This window comes from Epargyreus clarus, unplaced genomic scaffold (assembly GCF_041222505.1).
Source record: "Epargyreus clarus isolate Ecla_fem2 unplaced genomic scaffold, WU_Ecla_fem_2.2 ptg000007l, whole genome shotgun sequence".
In the NCBI taxonomy this organism is placed as follows: domain Eukaryota; kingdom Metazoa; phylum Arthropoda; class Insecta; order Lepidoptera; family Hesperiidae; genus Epargyreus; species Epargyreus clarus.
This window is the reverse complement of record NW_027332215.1, coordinates 13380413-13398387: the sequence shown is the minus strand read 5'-3', so window position 1 is coordinate 13398387 and position 17975 is coordinate 13380413. Positions and strand designations below refer to the sequence as shown.

Genomic DNA, 17975 nt, shown 5'->3' with positions numbered 1-17975 from the left:
TTTCAGATAAAACCAGCGACCTAAAGTCATACAACCACCTTTACGACCTTAATAAATATTGAAATGTTATAATATTTGGTTGCCATAGTCAGAGGTCACAATTTTATTTTTGGGATTTGGTGGTTTAAGCCTAAGTCATAATCTGTGGGGTCACAACTCTTGTTCCATGGCCGCTATCTTGACAAAGGAATGCAAATTGTTTTCACCCTCTGTCAGGCAAACTATTAGTCACACAGCAAATGTGTAAGATCACCCCCGCTTGACATAAAAAAGTAACTTAACATTTAAAGATACGTGGAAAAATTCGATATGGAAATATTAAATAACTCATAAGTCTATTGAGCAATTATCAATTATCTTTATACAAAGATCGAAAGTAGGTACTTATTTTGTGTATTCTGTGAACTTTATACATTTGACAACAACGAACAAATTGGACTCGTGATAGATATAATTAATTAAACAGCAAAGCACGTATAGGGTGGCATTCCGGTGTTTGCCGCGCGAAGCGTCTTCTACAATCTAGAAACGGTTACCATGCGCGTCTCCTGTTTACGTAGCGAGGAGCGACGCGTCCCGAAGGAGACTCGCTACCTTTTCAGTCGCGGCGATAAGGCGGACGGGAACAGCCGTCTCCTCCTCTTTTCGGTTACTTACATGATACAGTACAAGTTGACGCGAGTATAGACGGCGAAATTTAAATTTGAAATGTTCACACCGTTCACTATGCGCATCGCTTATCAAATCTCACCGATTTAATTTGAATTTGCTCACGGTTAAATTAAAATTCCGACATGAGGGGGTCTTTCAAACGTTTGGCGAATTTCGAGAGTTTCAAAACTGGCGCTATCAGACTTCCGCGGCATTTCTCCAAGATGCTCGGCCTCGGGACTGAAAGAGAACTTTCTCTGGAGGAGATCCTGGAGGTATGGATTTTTAATAATTACAATTTTATTGGTCTGTTACAAAATATTGACTAAATTTTGAAGTGTTGTCTGTCATATTATTAGTAGTTTGTTAAATATATTAGCTGGACTAAGGTCTTAATCCATCAAATCCTAAGAGGGCCCCATGTCGAATGAAGTTTTTGTGTGAAAACGTTTTTCTTTTTAATTTCCTCTAAAATGTATGAAACATAATTATAATGCAGCTCCCATTGTGGTAAACTAAGGACAGCCTAAATCCTTCTCATTCTAACAAAAGACACCTTTTTAGAGTACGTAGTGTGCAAACATGAATATCTAGGTGATTTTTTCAAAGAGCTATCAAATATTACAAAAACCTATTTAAATAGCCACTGTCATTGTGAATATGGTCATTTTTACTCTAGAAATTGCAAACGGACAGGCAGTTCACTTAATAGTTTGTGGCCAATGTCCCGTATGTATATCTACATAATATAATCATCGTGAAATGGGATTGGCCTCCTCGCAAAGGAGTGAGTAGCTACTCCAGAGGACTGAATTCGACGTTGGAAAGTCTATGAGTATATTTCTCTTATTGCATCCTTCGAGCGAGGGTATTGAAGTCTTTTACACTGTTACTATTAGACAAAAATAGGTGTAGATAGATTGTAATAGATTCCCCAGACTTCAACTATGAGGGGTCTTTTTTTATTGTTCAAGAGGGGGAAACCTTCAAAAGGTACCCGGTGCCGTGGGAGCGGCGCAGGGTTATGTGGGATTCTTACCGCACTAAAACCCCCCCGGCGGCCGTAATCGGCTCTGCGTAAAGGGCTCCGGGATCTCCAAAGGAACCCGGAGATGATGGGTCTATCGCCTTAAATCTTTCACGTTGAAAGAGGAGACCGGAGTCTGAAAGTGTAAAAATATTAAGTATTAAATAGCAATGATAGCCTAGTGGTTAGAAATGCGTAATCTCACTCGGAAGATCCGAGGTTTAAATCATAGGCATCTCTAAATTTTCTATTTATATTATTACTTACTACCTTAACTGGTAAAGGAAAATATCGTAAGTAAGCCTGCACACCTGAGAGTTCCAAAAAAACTCAAGGGTGTTTTATCATCAACCCATTACTGTAGCAAGTGATAATAATTTTCTATTAATTTCTAATACGCACATAACTTTGAAAAATCAGAGGTGCGTGTCTGGGATTTGAACCTCGGACCCCTCGATCGAGAGGCCGAGTTTCTTAACCACTAGGCTATCACTGCGATCAAGGGTATCAAGGGTGTTTAAAGTTCATCAATTAGTGGACAATACCATAAACTTAGGCCTCACTCTGAGTGGAGACCTGTGTCCAGCATTGGGACAATAAGGGGTTGATGTTAATTATGTTTTAATTTACAAAGCTATGTACGTGTATGATGTAGTTCAGAATATTGCCTTGACATCCAAGACGCAGCTACCAGTATGATATTAGCTGTCAAATTATAATATTACATTATGTCACATTAGACACCACAACATATATAACTGCTAGCGTAATTGAGTGTATTCAATTATGTCTGGTATTAGTCCAGATTAGGAAAGACAACTTAAAACTTAAAAAGACAAAATTAAAGGTGATGGTGAACACTCGTTGTTTCTAGTCCGACTGCACCACCGCCATGTATTTTTCTGCCTAATAATAGCTAAGTGCTGCTACGTTCTGGTTTGAAGGGTACGGTAAGGGAGACTTTTCCAAGGCATTTCAGATTAGTCCTTAAAAGTGGTCACATCTGTAGCCGACCTCAGGTAGGGACCTGATCTTATCTGGGCTTGATTAAAAATGTTCATGCGCGGCAGTAGCCACTTACCTTCAGATGGACTGCATGCTCGTCTGCTGCTTCTATACGTATTATACGTTCTAAACGTTCTTTACGTACTATAAAAAAATAACATCGATCGCCAGATACAATTCCTAAAGGGAGAGAAGTCAACCAATCCGTACTTGACCAGCGTTGTCGTCCTTAATTAGCAATTCAATCGCAAACTCACTAATGGGTACTCTTGGCCAGTTACAATGGTTTGAAATTCGACCTCAAAACAAGAGGAATCAATGTAGAGATGTATCGGGTGCCACCAATCTTTCGTAGCAGAAAGTCTCAGAAAGTAGTTGGAAATTGCTTGAGAAAATACACCGACAAGTTTAAAAAAAAACTTTAAGATTTTTGAGTTCTTCCAATGCCAAGCGCATTGCTAGAGTAGTGGACTATTGCCTAAACCGCCTCTCTGAGGAGTCCCATGCCCAGCAGTGGGACATACGTTTTGAGTACGAACATCGAGCACTCATCATCAGATGACGATCATCATGATACCTTTACATATTTTCCATATACAAGTTGATTTTTAAATGTAGAAATACTATTCAAAAGGCTGCTAATTAAAATCCCTACTTGAGTTCTTTCTAAGTTAAATAGCGATAAGTGGTACTAGATTGCTTTTAATTTAATTAATTATAGGTAAAGACTAACTGGTAGTTAGTTTCTTTGACGGTCTTAAGAAAAAGGAAAAATTTTGTCTCTTTGCTCAGGTTAAAGGAACTTTCTATTAACACTAGTAGTGTTAATAGAAAGTTAAACTTAAAAATAGTTTGTATTGAAACATAAAGAAGCTCTGAACTATTTAGGTAGCACATAAGATCATACTCATTATAGTATCACCCAGTGTCTTTAAATCATTGTTTATTTTATTTATTACCCCACTGCCAAGGGTTATGTTTTTCGCGCGTATGTTTGTCTTTCTTTATTTAATCGTTGCTAACAAACGACTGGATGAATTTCAACAGTTAAGGTGTCATTATATTTGTCTCAACGACCCGAGTGTCCTCAGATAGGTGTTAGAAACAAAAAAATCCAAATTGGCGGATTTTTGGCGTGAAAAAGTAACACATTTAAAAAAAGTTAACCGAACCTATCGAGTAGGATATCAAATATATGGAGATTATAAAAACATTCGCAAATAGGTTCTATATATAGCGTAAATAAGTACTAAGAAAGGCCTTTTGGAAATTCCACCAACTACTTTAAAATTTAGTATTTGGCTTTCTGGATAGAAACAAGGACATACCTATTTATCCCCTTCTGAAAAATCAACTCCGTAGGGGGTAAAATAGCGGTTGAAAGGTAATTTGAACAACCGTCAATTTTGAAGCAAACACTATAAAATTCTGTATCTGGCTTGCTGGATAATAATAATTACATTCTACCCCTAACAAGGTAAAATAATGGCTAGAACTTTGAATTGCTGAAGTTATATAGTTTATGGAGCGTAAATAATGGAGTTTTTTTACAAAATAGTAACACGTTTTAAAAAAGCTAACCTATCGAGTAGGATAAAAAAAATAAGAGAAATCAAAAGGAGATTACACATACATTATATAAAATACAATTGGATAGACATCATATATTTTACAAGATATTTCAACTTAATCAAAGACTTAACCCTATGTATGTGTATATGTGTCGTAGAGTCAACTTACCCTGATGATGCTCCGTTTTGGACGAAACACGTGTGGTGGTGGTATGTATAGTGGTGTATATTTTTAATATTTTGCATCTGCATCATTTGAGGGAGGGTGGGTGGTACATACTGCATGGTTTAAAATATATACCATCATATATATTTGTAGCGGACTGTTGCGAAGTAGTTTTAATCTTAACTTAATAGCATGGATTACCGCAAAGTAACACCTGATACAATTAACTATCTATGTATGTGTTCTTAGGCATTATAGTTATATTTTGTAGAACATCAGAGTAGCAAGCTAATTCGCTGGATGTGTAAGCTAAACAATTATTGTTATGATCCCAGACCTCCAAACAGGTGTATGGTTACGATTAATAAGCAAAAGGGCTTCGGAGTTACCCTAATCATGTTTCGTTTTATAGAGAAGTGTTTTCAAAACATTTCATGGTAACTTTATACTTAAGGGCTCGAACACAAAACTGCGATGCGACGCGATGCGAATTCGCAACGCAGAAAATTGCAACTCGAATTGCTGCGATGCGATATCGTGCGGCGTAGCGTCTCTCAGGGTGACCAACAACAACAACCACTGTGCGATGCGAATCAATTCGCAAGTTCTTGCGATGCGTCGCGTCGAGGGAGCTCGCAGATTTTTGCGATGCGACGTCGCATCGCAGTTTTGTGTACGAACCCTAAATCAATCAATGAAATATTTGGATGTAGTCACGTAGAACCGATAAACAAAGATAAAAATAAATGAATTGTAAGGAGTTTGTGTGATTTATTACGCAGTTAAAGATTAGAACCCTTACGAGTAGAACCCTTTGTGGTTCTACTCCAGCGGCGCCACCGCCACACCTATTTCTGCCTAATAACAGCAGTGTTTACCGCTGTGTTCTGGTTTGATGGGTGTGATAAGGGAGACATAGTTTTTCGAGGCGTTCCACCTTAGTTCTCAGGGCTTGCGGCGCATCAATGCCCGACCTCAGGTAGGAAAGTCTAATTCTATCTTGATTACAGTGGCTACTGTCGCCCATAGTCAATGGACGGCAGTAACCACATACCGTCAAGTGGACTGCATACATAATATAAAAAAAATATATTAATAGGTTCTAAAATATTTTATGACCTGAGATTGGATCATGAATCATGCATAAATCATATGCAGTGCAACATAGTAACTGTCTCGATAATCTAGATGGATTACATGCAAATTGAGTGTACCAATACCTACATCATAGAACACATGTCGGCTTACCGTATACAGGGTTGGGAGAGCAAAACATTATTTTTCCTTTTCCTAGGGACTCGCTACCGAATAGGAAGTATCGATAAAATAGTATCCAAAAAAGTATCCCCGTAAAAGTATCGGTACATTCGGGTCCAACAATTACATCTGAAATCTGTGCCGACTCTTTTTTTGCTGTTAAACATCAGAAGCGACTTGTGTTTTTATTATGACTAGATTTTTTCGCCGTCATATATCAAGGACTACTTGTATTTGTAGCTTGACTATTTTTTTAATGAAATACTCGTATGTAATTTACCTAAGGTAAGCTTAATTCCCTACGATACCTATCAAAAATACTCACTGAGTTGTCGAATACAAAATATCGAGTACAAACGTATCGGTATCGAATCTTGAAGTAGTCGATACCACAAAGTATCGATATTTTTTTCATATCCCCACCTTTTCCATTTATCACTTACGGGTCCATCTGTCTTTCCGATTATTTTTCGCTTCCTTTCCTATTTCACATTCTATTCTTGTGCATATCAGTATTATAATAGGTAACTTGGCTCCGCTCTTTGTGATTTGAAAACAGCTTTATCTCTTTAAGGTTTAAATGTAGTTTAATCTCTGAGATGGATTTATAATGGCTCAATTGCGCACGGTTGCAATAGTTTGTTCAGGAAATTATTATTTGGGTTTCGCTTAACATAATTATGTGTAATTACTTTTATAATATAATCTAATGTTTTGAATTTAACCAGTGTTCAACATTTTTGAAGTAACCAACGACCACGTAATCCAACTGATAGTAAGTGGTCATAGACACCTGTCTGGTCTGGTCTGATCTTCATGTATATAACAACTTCTACCTGACGGTCTGTATCATAGATGCCTTGCCACTCCTGATAGCTAAGATGGTCTTTTCACATGTAATTTAGGCGACATCCATACCCTTCCACCTAATCACAATAACTTCACGATAGAATTGTTTGTGGTGGTCGTACGTACCCAGTCGAACCATACGAGTTCTACGTCATTTCAAACATATTTTTATCCATAGTTAATTGTATCAGGCGTTACTTTGCGGAAATCCAAGCTATTAAGCTAAGATTAAAACTACTTCGCAACAATCAGCTACAAATATATATGATGGTATATATTTTAAACCATGCATATACCACCCTCCCTCCCTCAAAGGATGCGTGCAGATGCAAAATATTAAAAATATACACCACCATACATACCACCACGTGGTGATGGTTAAATTTAACTTAATATTTTTTTCCATCAGTACATTGATACCTATTATGTCGAATAGACCGTGTCTACACGCTCACAACGTATCATTTCAACTGTTTAAACAAATACAAAATGCATTAGTTTTAGTTACGAGAAATACGACGGATATTAAAGTCGCTTCTTATACATTTTCCTCACTGTATCGTTTTACAAAGAAACTCTTTACCGCAACGCATAAAGTTTTTACTCTGCCCTTTTCCTTCTCGGTTTCTTACGGAATACTCACAAGGACATTATGTCAACACGCGTAACTCATAAATAACGGATTTTGATTTATTTCTTCGAGTACGGACTTCGAAAGCAACTTTGGAGCTTTTTAATTTCGGAACAAAAATACCTGCTTAAACTCATTTGAAAATATTAATAATACTGAAAATAAACATACCTATTTGTTGTAGATTGGATCTGGATACTTTTATACACTTAACAGCAAATAAAAAACAACTTTTCCAAACAGCCATTTGCCTCTGTCGGAGAAAAGATTTTAAAATAACGACTTAAGGGCGTCGTAAATTAAATTTAAAATGAACTAGATTAAGTACAATTGATTTGTATAAAGTACAAAATTATAAACCTGTCGAACCCAAATTTAACGAAACAATAGATATGTTTATTTCCCTCCAATTTATTGAATTTTCATATTATTTCAATTGTTCCATTCGGTCCGGAAACGTCGCTTACGGCTGGAACAATTGTTTATTGTTCTAATTATTATTTACCAAATTATTTCAATAATTCCGATATAGATATTGTACTAGCTGTACTGAAGAAGGATATTTTTAAGTATCTAACTAGTCAATGATGTAATTTTGTAGTGTTTGACACTTTTTGAGTTGGTAGCAAGCATAATTTAAATAAAAACTCGATCATTACGTTTTAGTTGGTTTACTACATCTACTTTATCAAAAGTAACTACGATTGTAATTACATAATGCAGTGATAGCCTAGTGGTTAAGAAACTCGGCCTCTCGATCGACGGGTCCGAGGTTCAAATCCCAGGCACGCAACTCTGATTTTTGAAAGTTGTGTGCGTTTTAGAAATTAATTATCACTTGCTAACCGGTGAAGGAAAACAGCGTGATGAAACCTGCATATCTGAGAGATTTATAAAAAATAAATAAAATCTCAAAGGTATGTGAAGTCTACCAATACGCACTTGGCCAGCGCGGTCGACTATGGCCTACTCCTTCTCATTATGTGAGTAGACCCGTGCCCAGCAATGGGACAGTAATGGGTTGTTGATGATGATGAACTACGATTTAAAGTCACAAGTATTTTTTCCTGATGTCTACTACACGTAGCGGAGCTTGATAAATAGTGTCGTATAATTAACGTTATATTCAGAATACACGCAGAACGAAGTCGCAAGCACAGCTAGTCTAAACATATATAACTCAAAGGTGACTGACTGACATAGTGATCTATCAACGTACAGCCCAAACCACTGGACGGATCGGGCTGAAATTTGGCATGCAGGTAGATGTTATGACGTAGGCATCCGCTAAGAAAGGATTTTGATCAATTCTACCCCCAAGGGGATAAATAGGGGGTGAAAATATTACTTCGTAACGCGAGCGAAGCCGCGGGCAAAAGCTCGTATACAATATTTTGAGTAAACCTTTTATCGTCCGTAATTGATAAATCCATTATCATATGCACGGCTTGTACGAAAGCGCATGACCAGGCAATTTTAAATTAATTAAGCCTCTTACACGGGTTCACCGGCTATTGGCCACGAACCGTGGAAAAGGTAGGACATGTTATTGCATATTAACTCTATTTAGTTAATTACGAAAGTGATTTTTTTCGGAGATTTAAATCATTTTTTGGAGATTTAAGTGAGTACACGTGTTTTTTATTGGTATAGACAAGTAATGTTTGTGTGTTTGTCTTTCATGGATACATAATATGAGTGTCGCGAAATTGTACAATCAGGCTGTACCTTTTTTTTACGAGGGGGAAACCTTCTGAAGGTACCCGACGTCATGGGAGTGACGCCGGGTTATGTGGGACTTCTACCGCACTAAACACCCCCCCCCCCACCCGCAACCCCGGAAGCCCCCTTTTAGTCGCCTCTTACGACAGGCAGGAGATACCGTAGTCCTATTCTACTCCGGGAACTACAGGGACGCCGCGCCGATGGGCGTTATATACGCCCGCGGCGACTCCTCCTCCGAGCGGGTTCAGCGCGCTCCTTACCTCACTCGGCGTCTTCCATTGCAGACATTCCTATGTCGCAGAAGGTGATCATGCCCTCCCAGGCTTCGCTGCACTGAACCATCGCTCCAACAATTGCCGCTGGAGATAGGTCCGGTCCCACTTTTGACACGAGGATCCGCCGCTGGACAGTACTGCAGCGTGTGCTGTGCAGAATCCTCGTGATACCCGCAATGATGACAGTAGGCCGTTTTCTCCCTCTGTATCCTGTTCAGATACTCACCGAAACAGCCATGTCCGGTGAGTATCTAGGTCAACCGAAAAGTGACACGACCTTTGCTACGCAGCAAGCTCGAAAATTAGATACGATAGCGTCGACCACCCGTTGGCGTATATTACGTGGTTCCAAGAGTTGATCACGCCAGCACCTCAGAGCATGCCACCTGGCTCTCCTCCGAAGCGCTTCAACCGTTTCTCTGGGTTCAGTCCTCTGACGGAGGTCGCGGATCTTATTAAAAACGCGTGCGTCCATATGCGCCAGAATGTCGAGCCACGATTAAGTAGACGTAGGTCCAGCCCAGCAACCCACTCCAGCGTTACCGCTCCCCTGACGCTATCGCGCCTGTTTCCCCAGGCTCTTGAATGAGCGTTAAAATCGCCAAAGACGATCACTGGGCGGGGAAGAAAGGAGCGTACACATCGTGCAACACGGTCGAGGAACGTCTCGTACGTCACCAGACTGCAGTTGGGGGAAATATAACACCCCAACACCGCGAGGGGACCCAACTCCACCGCAACAATACCCCGCTCGGAGTCGAGTTTGGAGAATGGAGGGTCCCCTACTCCGCCGGTCCAATACACGGCGACGGACTGCGCGTCGTCTCCGACCCATCGCGGACAATCAGGCTGTACCTACTGTGCTTATAATATACATTGCAATAATTTACTTGGATAGTAAAATACACCAGTTCACTCAAGTAAAGAAGTTTAGCTGGAGCGATCAAGTGGACCCATGTTCGTACGGATAGTATATGATGAGAAGGTATGTCCGTATTAGTACTTAGTGTAGATGTTAGGTAAAACTTGACAGAAATAATTTCATTTTAATTGATAAATTCGAATCTTATTATATTGCAAGCCAATCTTATTATATGTATAGCTGCTGTGTTACGTTTTGAAGGGTGTGGTAAGGGAGCCAGACTTTTCCGAGGCGTTCCAGCTTAGTCCTCAGGTGTAGCGGCGCATCTGTGGCCGACTTCAGGTAGGAATATCTAATCCTATCTGGGGTTGATTACAGATGTCCATGGGCGGCAATAGCCACTTACCATCAGGTGGACTGCATGCTAGTCTGCTACGCCTATATTATAAAAAAATCCGTTACAATACTTTTCTAAGTATTTTACTTTAATAAGTATCTATTTAATTGCTGGTGAGTAGCAGTCTAACGGGAAACTATATAAAAAGAAAGAAGGATATTGTTTTTTAGCGTAGCGAAAAACATCTAAACGTATGTCTATGGTTTTAGAGAATAAGATTTAGAGAATAAGATAGAAGTCAGAGAAAATAAAGAATGGAGCTGTTATGTATTAAATCTTTTATTATACAAAATAGTCAAGAATATACGGCTTACAATACCTACTCTTGTAAAAGCTAAGTATGTAAGATTCTAAATAATCTACATAGACATTGTTACAAATTAGAAAAGGTCTGTTAAACTTTACTTCACTAGATTTTCCAAGTTATTGTCTTAACACAAATTCATTCGTCGAAAACAGATAAATCGATTATAATAATGAATTTGCATAAACATTTAGATTGTCTATTTGTAGTTAACGTTTTAGTTCGAAGGGTTCCCGATTTACATAAACACAATGAAGTTGGGACAATGGGATAAATCTTATTAGAACTTTTCGTATACTTTGATTATTGTCTAAACATTTAGTTACTTTCAATATGTAGCCTAAAATATTGATAACATTTCATCATCAAACCCTTAGTGTCCCAGAGGATTGAGAAGGATTAGGCCATAGTCCACCGCGCTGGCCTAGTGCGTATTGGTAGATTTAACATACCTTTGAAAACTTTTTTTAAAGATTTCTCCGATTTACAGGTTTTCTCGCGATGTTTTCCTTCACCGTTTTAAGCAAGTGATAATTAATTTCTAATACGCACATAACTTTGAAAAATCATAGGAGTGTGCTTTGGTTTTGAACCACGGACATTCAATCAGGAGGCCGAGTTTCGTAACCGCTATTTCACATGTTAACATTTGAATAACACCAATATTCTAAACTAGCTGACCCGGCAAACTTTGTACCGCCTCAAAATCTATTTATCAAATATATTTCATATAAAATATAGCCTATGTTACTCGTGGATACTGTAGCTTTCGCATGGTGAAAGAATTTTTAAAATCGGTCCAGTAGTTTTTGGGCCTATTCATTACAATCAAACAAACAAACAAAGTTTTCCTCTTTATAATATTATAAGTATATATAATGATGTTAATAGGTTTTTATGATAAGTAGTACTATTACTACGTTTTATAACATGCAGTTCAACTGGTAAATGACCACAGTCATCTAAGGACATCGGTAATAAATCCTAAAAAGAATTAGAATGACCTTAACCCTACGTTGCCCAAACACAAGTCGATACCCCTGAGTACTTAGAGTGCGTATAAACGCCTATCTCTTACCACACCCTTCAAAGCCAAAGTCACCGAGGGCTCTAAAATCTCAATCTCAATCAAAATGTAGAAATGTGTAGAAATCAAATCCATCAGCAATATTTTGATTTTTGAACCAAAATATTATCATATGTATAAAGACAAAGTCTATCTACTTTAAATGCCAAAAATGAGAAAGCTATTTATTTTGATAAGGATTAATTTCTTAGTCAGTAAAAGGTAAAGGATCCAAATTAAAAGTAATTTATGTCTGGCTATTTTTACCCCACTGCCAAGGAAGGGTTATGTTTTTCGCGCGTATCTTGTATGTTTGTCTTTCTTTATTCGATCGGCGGATGAATTTCAACAGTTAAGGTGTCATTATATTTATCAACCCTGTAGAGGGTCGAATAAGGGTTGAAAGTTCATTTGAACAACCGTCAATTTTGAAGCAAACTGTATGAAATTCTGTACCTGGCTTGCTGGATAAAAATAATGAAATTCTACCCCTAATGACTAGGACTTTGAATTACTGAAATTATATATTTTATTATAGAGCGTAAATGGTGGATTTTTTTCGCGAAATAGTAACACGTTTTAAAAAAAGTTAACCAAACCTATCGAGTAGGGTATCAATATAAAGGAAATCAAAAGGATTACACATAAATTATATACATACATTTATAGATTTCCGTCTGACTATATAAGTAGTGTTGCTGTGCCGGAGTTCAACGCAAGGGGATACCGCTGAACTTCATAGTGCTGGAATTTTACTCATAGGTTCCTTATATAGCCATAGATTAGTAAAGATACTCCGCCGCCTTGAAATCGAATGAAGCCACAAACGGCTTATTAGTAAGTTCTTTTTTTGAATTCTTGATAAATAAAAACATTTTTAAAGAAAATTTACGAATAAATAACTAATACTGCGTAATTTACATAATAAATAAATAATTATTTCAAATATTTTAGGGACATTTTAGCACGGAGACGTGGCAAAACTTTTTTACGCAACTATTTCAATTCTCAAAACTGGGTACATTTTCTTGTTAGGAGTGAGTAATCTTTACTTATCTATGTATATAGCATAAATGAGTACTACGAGGATTAAATACGATAGTATTGTTTGAAAAGCTTTTGATTTTGAAGCAGATACCTGCTATAAAACTGTGTATTTGGCTTTTTGGTTAAAAAATAATGAAAGGCCTATTTCACCGTTTTTGGAAATCTGCTTAAGCCTTTTTAGTGCGTCGGGTTTTTAATTAAATAACTTGTGGCTATAATGGCTTACACATAAAATATAGGTGTATTGTGTCCAGTGGTGGACTAAGGTAGTCAGATGCCAGGAGCAGAAATCTGAATAAAGGCGCCCAGTGTAAAAAGGTAATATGATTTTACAAATGTCATGTCTGGGGGCCCTCCAGGATCGGGGCCCGGGGCGGACCGCCCCTTCCACCCCTTCGCCCTTAGTCCGCTAGAGATTGTATTGCGAACTTTTTATCGAGCCCTAATGTAATGAACACATTATAAGAATTAATATAATAATGTACTTGTAACACAAAAAAACTCTAGAACTCTCGGCAAATAACACTAGATAAAAGACTCTAGGCTTTGGATATTTATCTAAGACGAAAAAAATTGGACTTAGCCCCGTTGTTTTACAGCCTACATAATCCTGTTAGCAACTTTGCCAGATTTATCAAACTTATATACGAAACAAAAAGCCCAACAATATTTCTTAATATAATTTATAAATAATTCCGATGTGCGGCTGTTCTTGAATTTTCTCTTCTTATATTAAAGATACTTTCTACACTCATAGCCCTGCGCTAGGATTCCTTACGTCACAGATACCTTTGACATATACCTACATAGACGAATACACTTAAACACAGACAGAACAGAAGTCTAAATTCATTATTCATATATCTGATCGGGAATCGAACCCTGAACGATCTGTGCGTCAGACCGGTATGGAAACCGCTCCGCCACGCGGGTCTTCAAATTTCCTTTATTAAATAATCTATCTTTCAAATGTTTGTCTACCAAATATCAAAATATGTCTACTTCTTATTAGAAGTAATTGTTCAATGGCCAAAGAAGACAAAACATAGATTATTAATAATAACGGGTACAAAAAAAACTCGACTGAGTGTGATGATCGTTTTTAACACGCTTTTATTAGCTTGGGTGTTATGTATGTAACTATGTAACGGAATCATTGAACCCTATTTCTATATACTTTGAACGTTCAGTTTAATTGAAGAATTATCAAAAACCGAGAACACGATTTTAATAATTTTGTACGACGATTTTCGAACGCTTTAGAGAAAGTTCATCGCAAAATTACTAGATTACAACAATTATTGCTTTTTAGTTTCAATAACTGTTATAGCGTGATTATAAGTTTTGAAAATAATAATGTTTTAACTCAAATGTTCTGAAACACATCTATAATCATCCCTCTTGTACAATGATTTTTAGGATTCCGTACTCAAAGGTTCAAACGAAACCCTCTGCTGTATGTTTGTGTGTCACAGGGCTTTATCTCTTAAACCGTAATAGATGGACACTTGATTTTGTTTTTACAGAGGAAGTATTTTCTACTTTTTAGATGATTTTATCATAAAAGCGTGTTTTTTTAGTTTTTTGAACTATATTTATTTCACATATAGGATCACTACACTCAGTCAATAGTTGGACCCTGTAGGTGGGCGCTGTAATGGAAATCCAGATTTCGTTTCAAATTTCCCAAGCGAAATAGTTTTTATATTTTTGAATATAAAAAATTGAGCCTTCCAGCGATTCTCAATTTTTGTCATTCAATATTTACATTCACAAATTGTGCCAGTCTGCTAGTCTTTTCCTTTTTATATAGATGTAAGTATCTCTACCTTACCTTTTTTATATAGAGTAAAGTAGACGTAAAGACTTACATGAATAAAAATTACAATATACGAAACAAAAGTCCAAACACAATATTTCTTAATAACAGTTATAAATAATTCCGATGTGCTGCTGTTCTTAACTTTTCTCTTCTTCTATTAAATAAACTTTCTACACTCATAACCCCACTAGGGTTCCATATGTGAGATACATCAAGTACCTTGGCCTAACACAGGATAGCCGTTGGTGCTTCGACGAGCATTTCGACCATCTCATCCCCCGAATTCATAAGATAGCGGGTGCTATGCACAGACTGCTGCCGAATCTCGGGGGACCAAGGGAAGAAGTCGGCCGCCTCTACGCGGTTGTGATACGCTCGATTGCGCTCTACGGTGCGCCGGTATGGTCGGACAGATTGTCTGCCAGCCGGCGTCGTGCGCGGAAATTGTATTCCGCGCAACGTATGATCGGAATCAGAGATGGCCGTGGCTACCGTGTCATATCGTATGAGGCGGTGACAGTCCTGAGGAGGCTTCCACCTGGATATTCTGGCGGATATGAACGCACGGATCTTCTACAAGTTCCGCATTCTCCGTCAGAGAGCTGAACCCTTCAGTGAAGATACGGTTGTGGTGCGTCGGAGGAGAGCCAGATGGCGCATTCTGACTTGCTGGCGCAATCGGCTCGAAGAGCCTCGGAACATACGCCAATGGGTGGTTGACGCTATCTTGCCAAACATTCGAGCCTGGCTAAGAAGTAGGGCTCGAGTGACCTACCGCCTAACTTAGACACCGGTCATGGCCGGTTTCGGTGAGTATCTGAATAGAATAGGGAGGGAAGAGACGGCCCAATGCTATCATTGTGGGCACGACGAGGATTCCGCACAGCACATGCTGCAGTATTGCCAAGCAAGGGACTCGCAGCGGCGGATCCTCGTTGAAAAAATGGGACTGGATCTCACTCCGTCGGTCATCCTTAGGCTGATGGTTCAGAGCAGCGAAGTCTGGGATGGCATGATCATCTTTTGCGACGTCGTCATGTCCGCGAAGGAAGACGCCGAGCGAGCAAGGGAGCGCGCTGAACCCGCTCGGAGAAGGATTCGCCGCAGGCGTACGTAACGCCCACCGGCGCGGTGTCCCTGTAGTTCCGGGACTAGAATAGGATTACGGTATCCCCTGCCTGTCGTAAGGGGCGACTAAAATGGTCTTCTAGGATCGCGGGTGGCAAGAGTGGGAGCTCGAATCGCCCGGTAAGCGATCATGGGAAGGAAGGCGGTATGTGTGGCCCCATACCGTCGTACACATTAGATGGTTAGCGAGTTTTATACTCACCAGGACTTCGGTTGCGTACCTTTGGAGATGCCGGAGTCCTCAACGCAGTGTTGAGGCCGGTCACCGGGGGGTTTTTAGTTTTAGTGCGGTAAGAATCCCACATAATTTCACGCGTCGCTCCCACGGCATCTTTGAACGCCTTAAAACCAAAAAAAAAAGAAAAAAGGGTTCCTTATGTCGTGGATGCCTTTGACATACATATATGTATACAAATACACAGACAGACAGACCCAGAACAGTAGTCTAAATTCATTATTCAGATATTTGATCAGGGATCGCTCCGCAACGCGCGTCATCAAATGTCCTATTCTGCCTATCAAGTATCAAAATATGACAATTTCTAATATGAATTAATTGCCAAATATCCATCGAAAGATATCTCAAAATAGACAAATCATTGGCAAAAGATTATTATTAATAATGGCACATAACACAAATTCAGTCGGTCTGCTAGTTTTTTACATACAGAGGTACCTTACCTTTTTATATAGGTAGGTTGACGAAAGACTTATGTGAATATTTCTAGGTGGTAGAACCTTTTGTGGTTCGACTCTGGCGGCACCATCGCCACACCAATTTCTACTTAATAACAGCCATGTTAAGCGCTGCTGTGATCTAGTTTGAAGGGTGTGGTAAGAGAGACATGTTTTTCCGAGGCGTTCCAGATTAGTCCTCAAAGGTAGCGGCGCATCTGTGGCCGACTTCAAGTAAGAATATTTAATTCTATCTAGGGTTGATTGCTGATGTCCATGGGCGGCAGTAGCCACTTACCATCAAGTGGGCTGCATGCTTGTCTGCGTCTCCAATATATAAAAAATAATAAAAAAGCGTAAAAAATATAATGGCGGGTATTCTATCCTAGAACAGTGCGATAAAACTAAGTACAACGGCCACCATTAAAGATCTTTGTCCCAGGAATGCATCATTTAAAGCGGAATTTACAGTTGAAAGTAAATCCTGTCTGCGACAGACGTGGTTCGTCGTCCATGAGGTGCCTGAACTTGCTTGTAACATTGAATTTTATTGAGCTTTACTTAAGTACTAGGTACTGGTTAAGATGACCTAAGTTTTATTTTCTATACTATATATAATATTATAAAGAGGAAAACTTTGTTTGATTGTAATGAATAGGCTCAAAAAACTGATTTTTAAAATTCTTTCACCATTCGAAAGCTACATTATCCACGTAACATAGGCGTACATTTATATGAAATATATTTGATAAATAGATTTTGAGGCAGTACAAAGTTTGCCGGGTCAGCTAGTTAATAATATAGGACTAGCAGACAAGCGTGCAGGCCACCCATACATGCCGGCCATGGACATCCGTAATAAACCCCAGATAGGATTAGGTATTCCTAATTGAGGGCGGCCTACGCCTGAGGACTAAGCTGGAACGGCTTCCACACCCTTCTTCAAACCAGAACACAGCAGCGCTTGACACTACTGGTAATAAGTAGAAATAGGTATGGCGGTGGTGCCGCCGGAGTCTAACCACAAACGGTCTACCGCCGAAGTATAAAAACAAAGGGTCTACCACCTATAAATTAGTTTATTCCGAAATTAGTTTATTAACTAATTAGTTTTTTTCCGATTGGCACCTCGGAATTCGTGTAATGCTCAAATGAGAAGTTAATTAAACAGTAACAACCTTAACTATGATTACCTTGTGATTACAGGATCTCATTCGGGAGGTCCAAGGTTCGAATTCTAGACGCACCTCTCATTTTTCTCATGTGTGTATAAATTTATGTACGTTTTGTTATTGTTTAAACGGCAAAGAAAAGCATCGCGAGAAAACTTGCACGCCTAAAGTTTCTAAGTTCTCAAGGATGTGCGATGTCTACATGTTCGCATTTGGCCAGCGCGGCGCAATACAAACTAAAAATCCATCATAATCTAAGAGACCCTTCGATGTTCATCTACCTCAGCAGATGTACTGCAAACTTGTTCGCTACTTCTACGTAAAGTTTACTGACCTATGCTTTCC

The 17975-nt window shown here is 38.8% G+C and overlaps 1 protein-coding gene across 1 annotated transcript in view; it reads left to right on the top strand.

Annotated features, from left to right (window-relative positions):
* Nucleotides 1–626: 626 nt before the first annotated feature.
* LOC140743111 (transient receptor potential cation channel subfamily A member 1-like) overlaps nt 627–17975 on the top strand; it is a 43184-nt gene continuing 25835 nt past the window's right edge. Inside the window, exon 1 of the mRNA XM_073074170.1 lies at nt 627–926. Coding sequence (XP_072930271.1) covers nt 795–926 — 132 coding nt within the window. The 5' untranslated portion in view covers nt 627–794. The remainder of the gene's footprint in view (nt 927–17975) is intronic.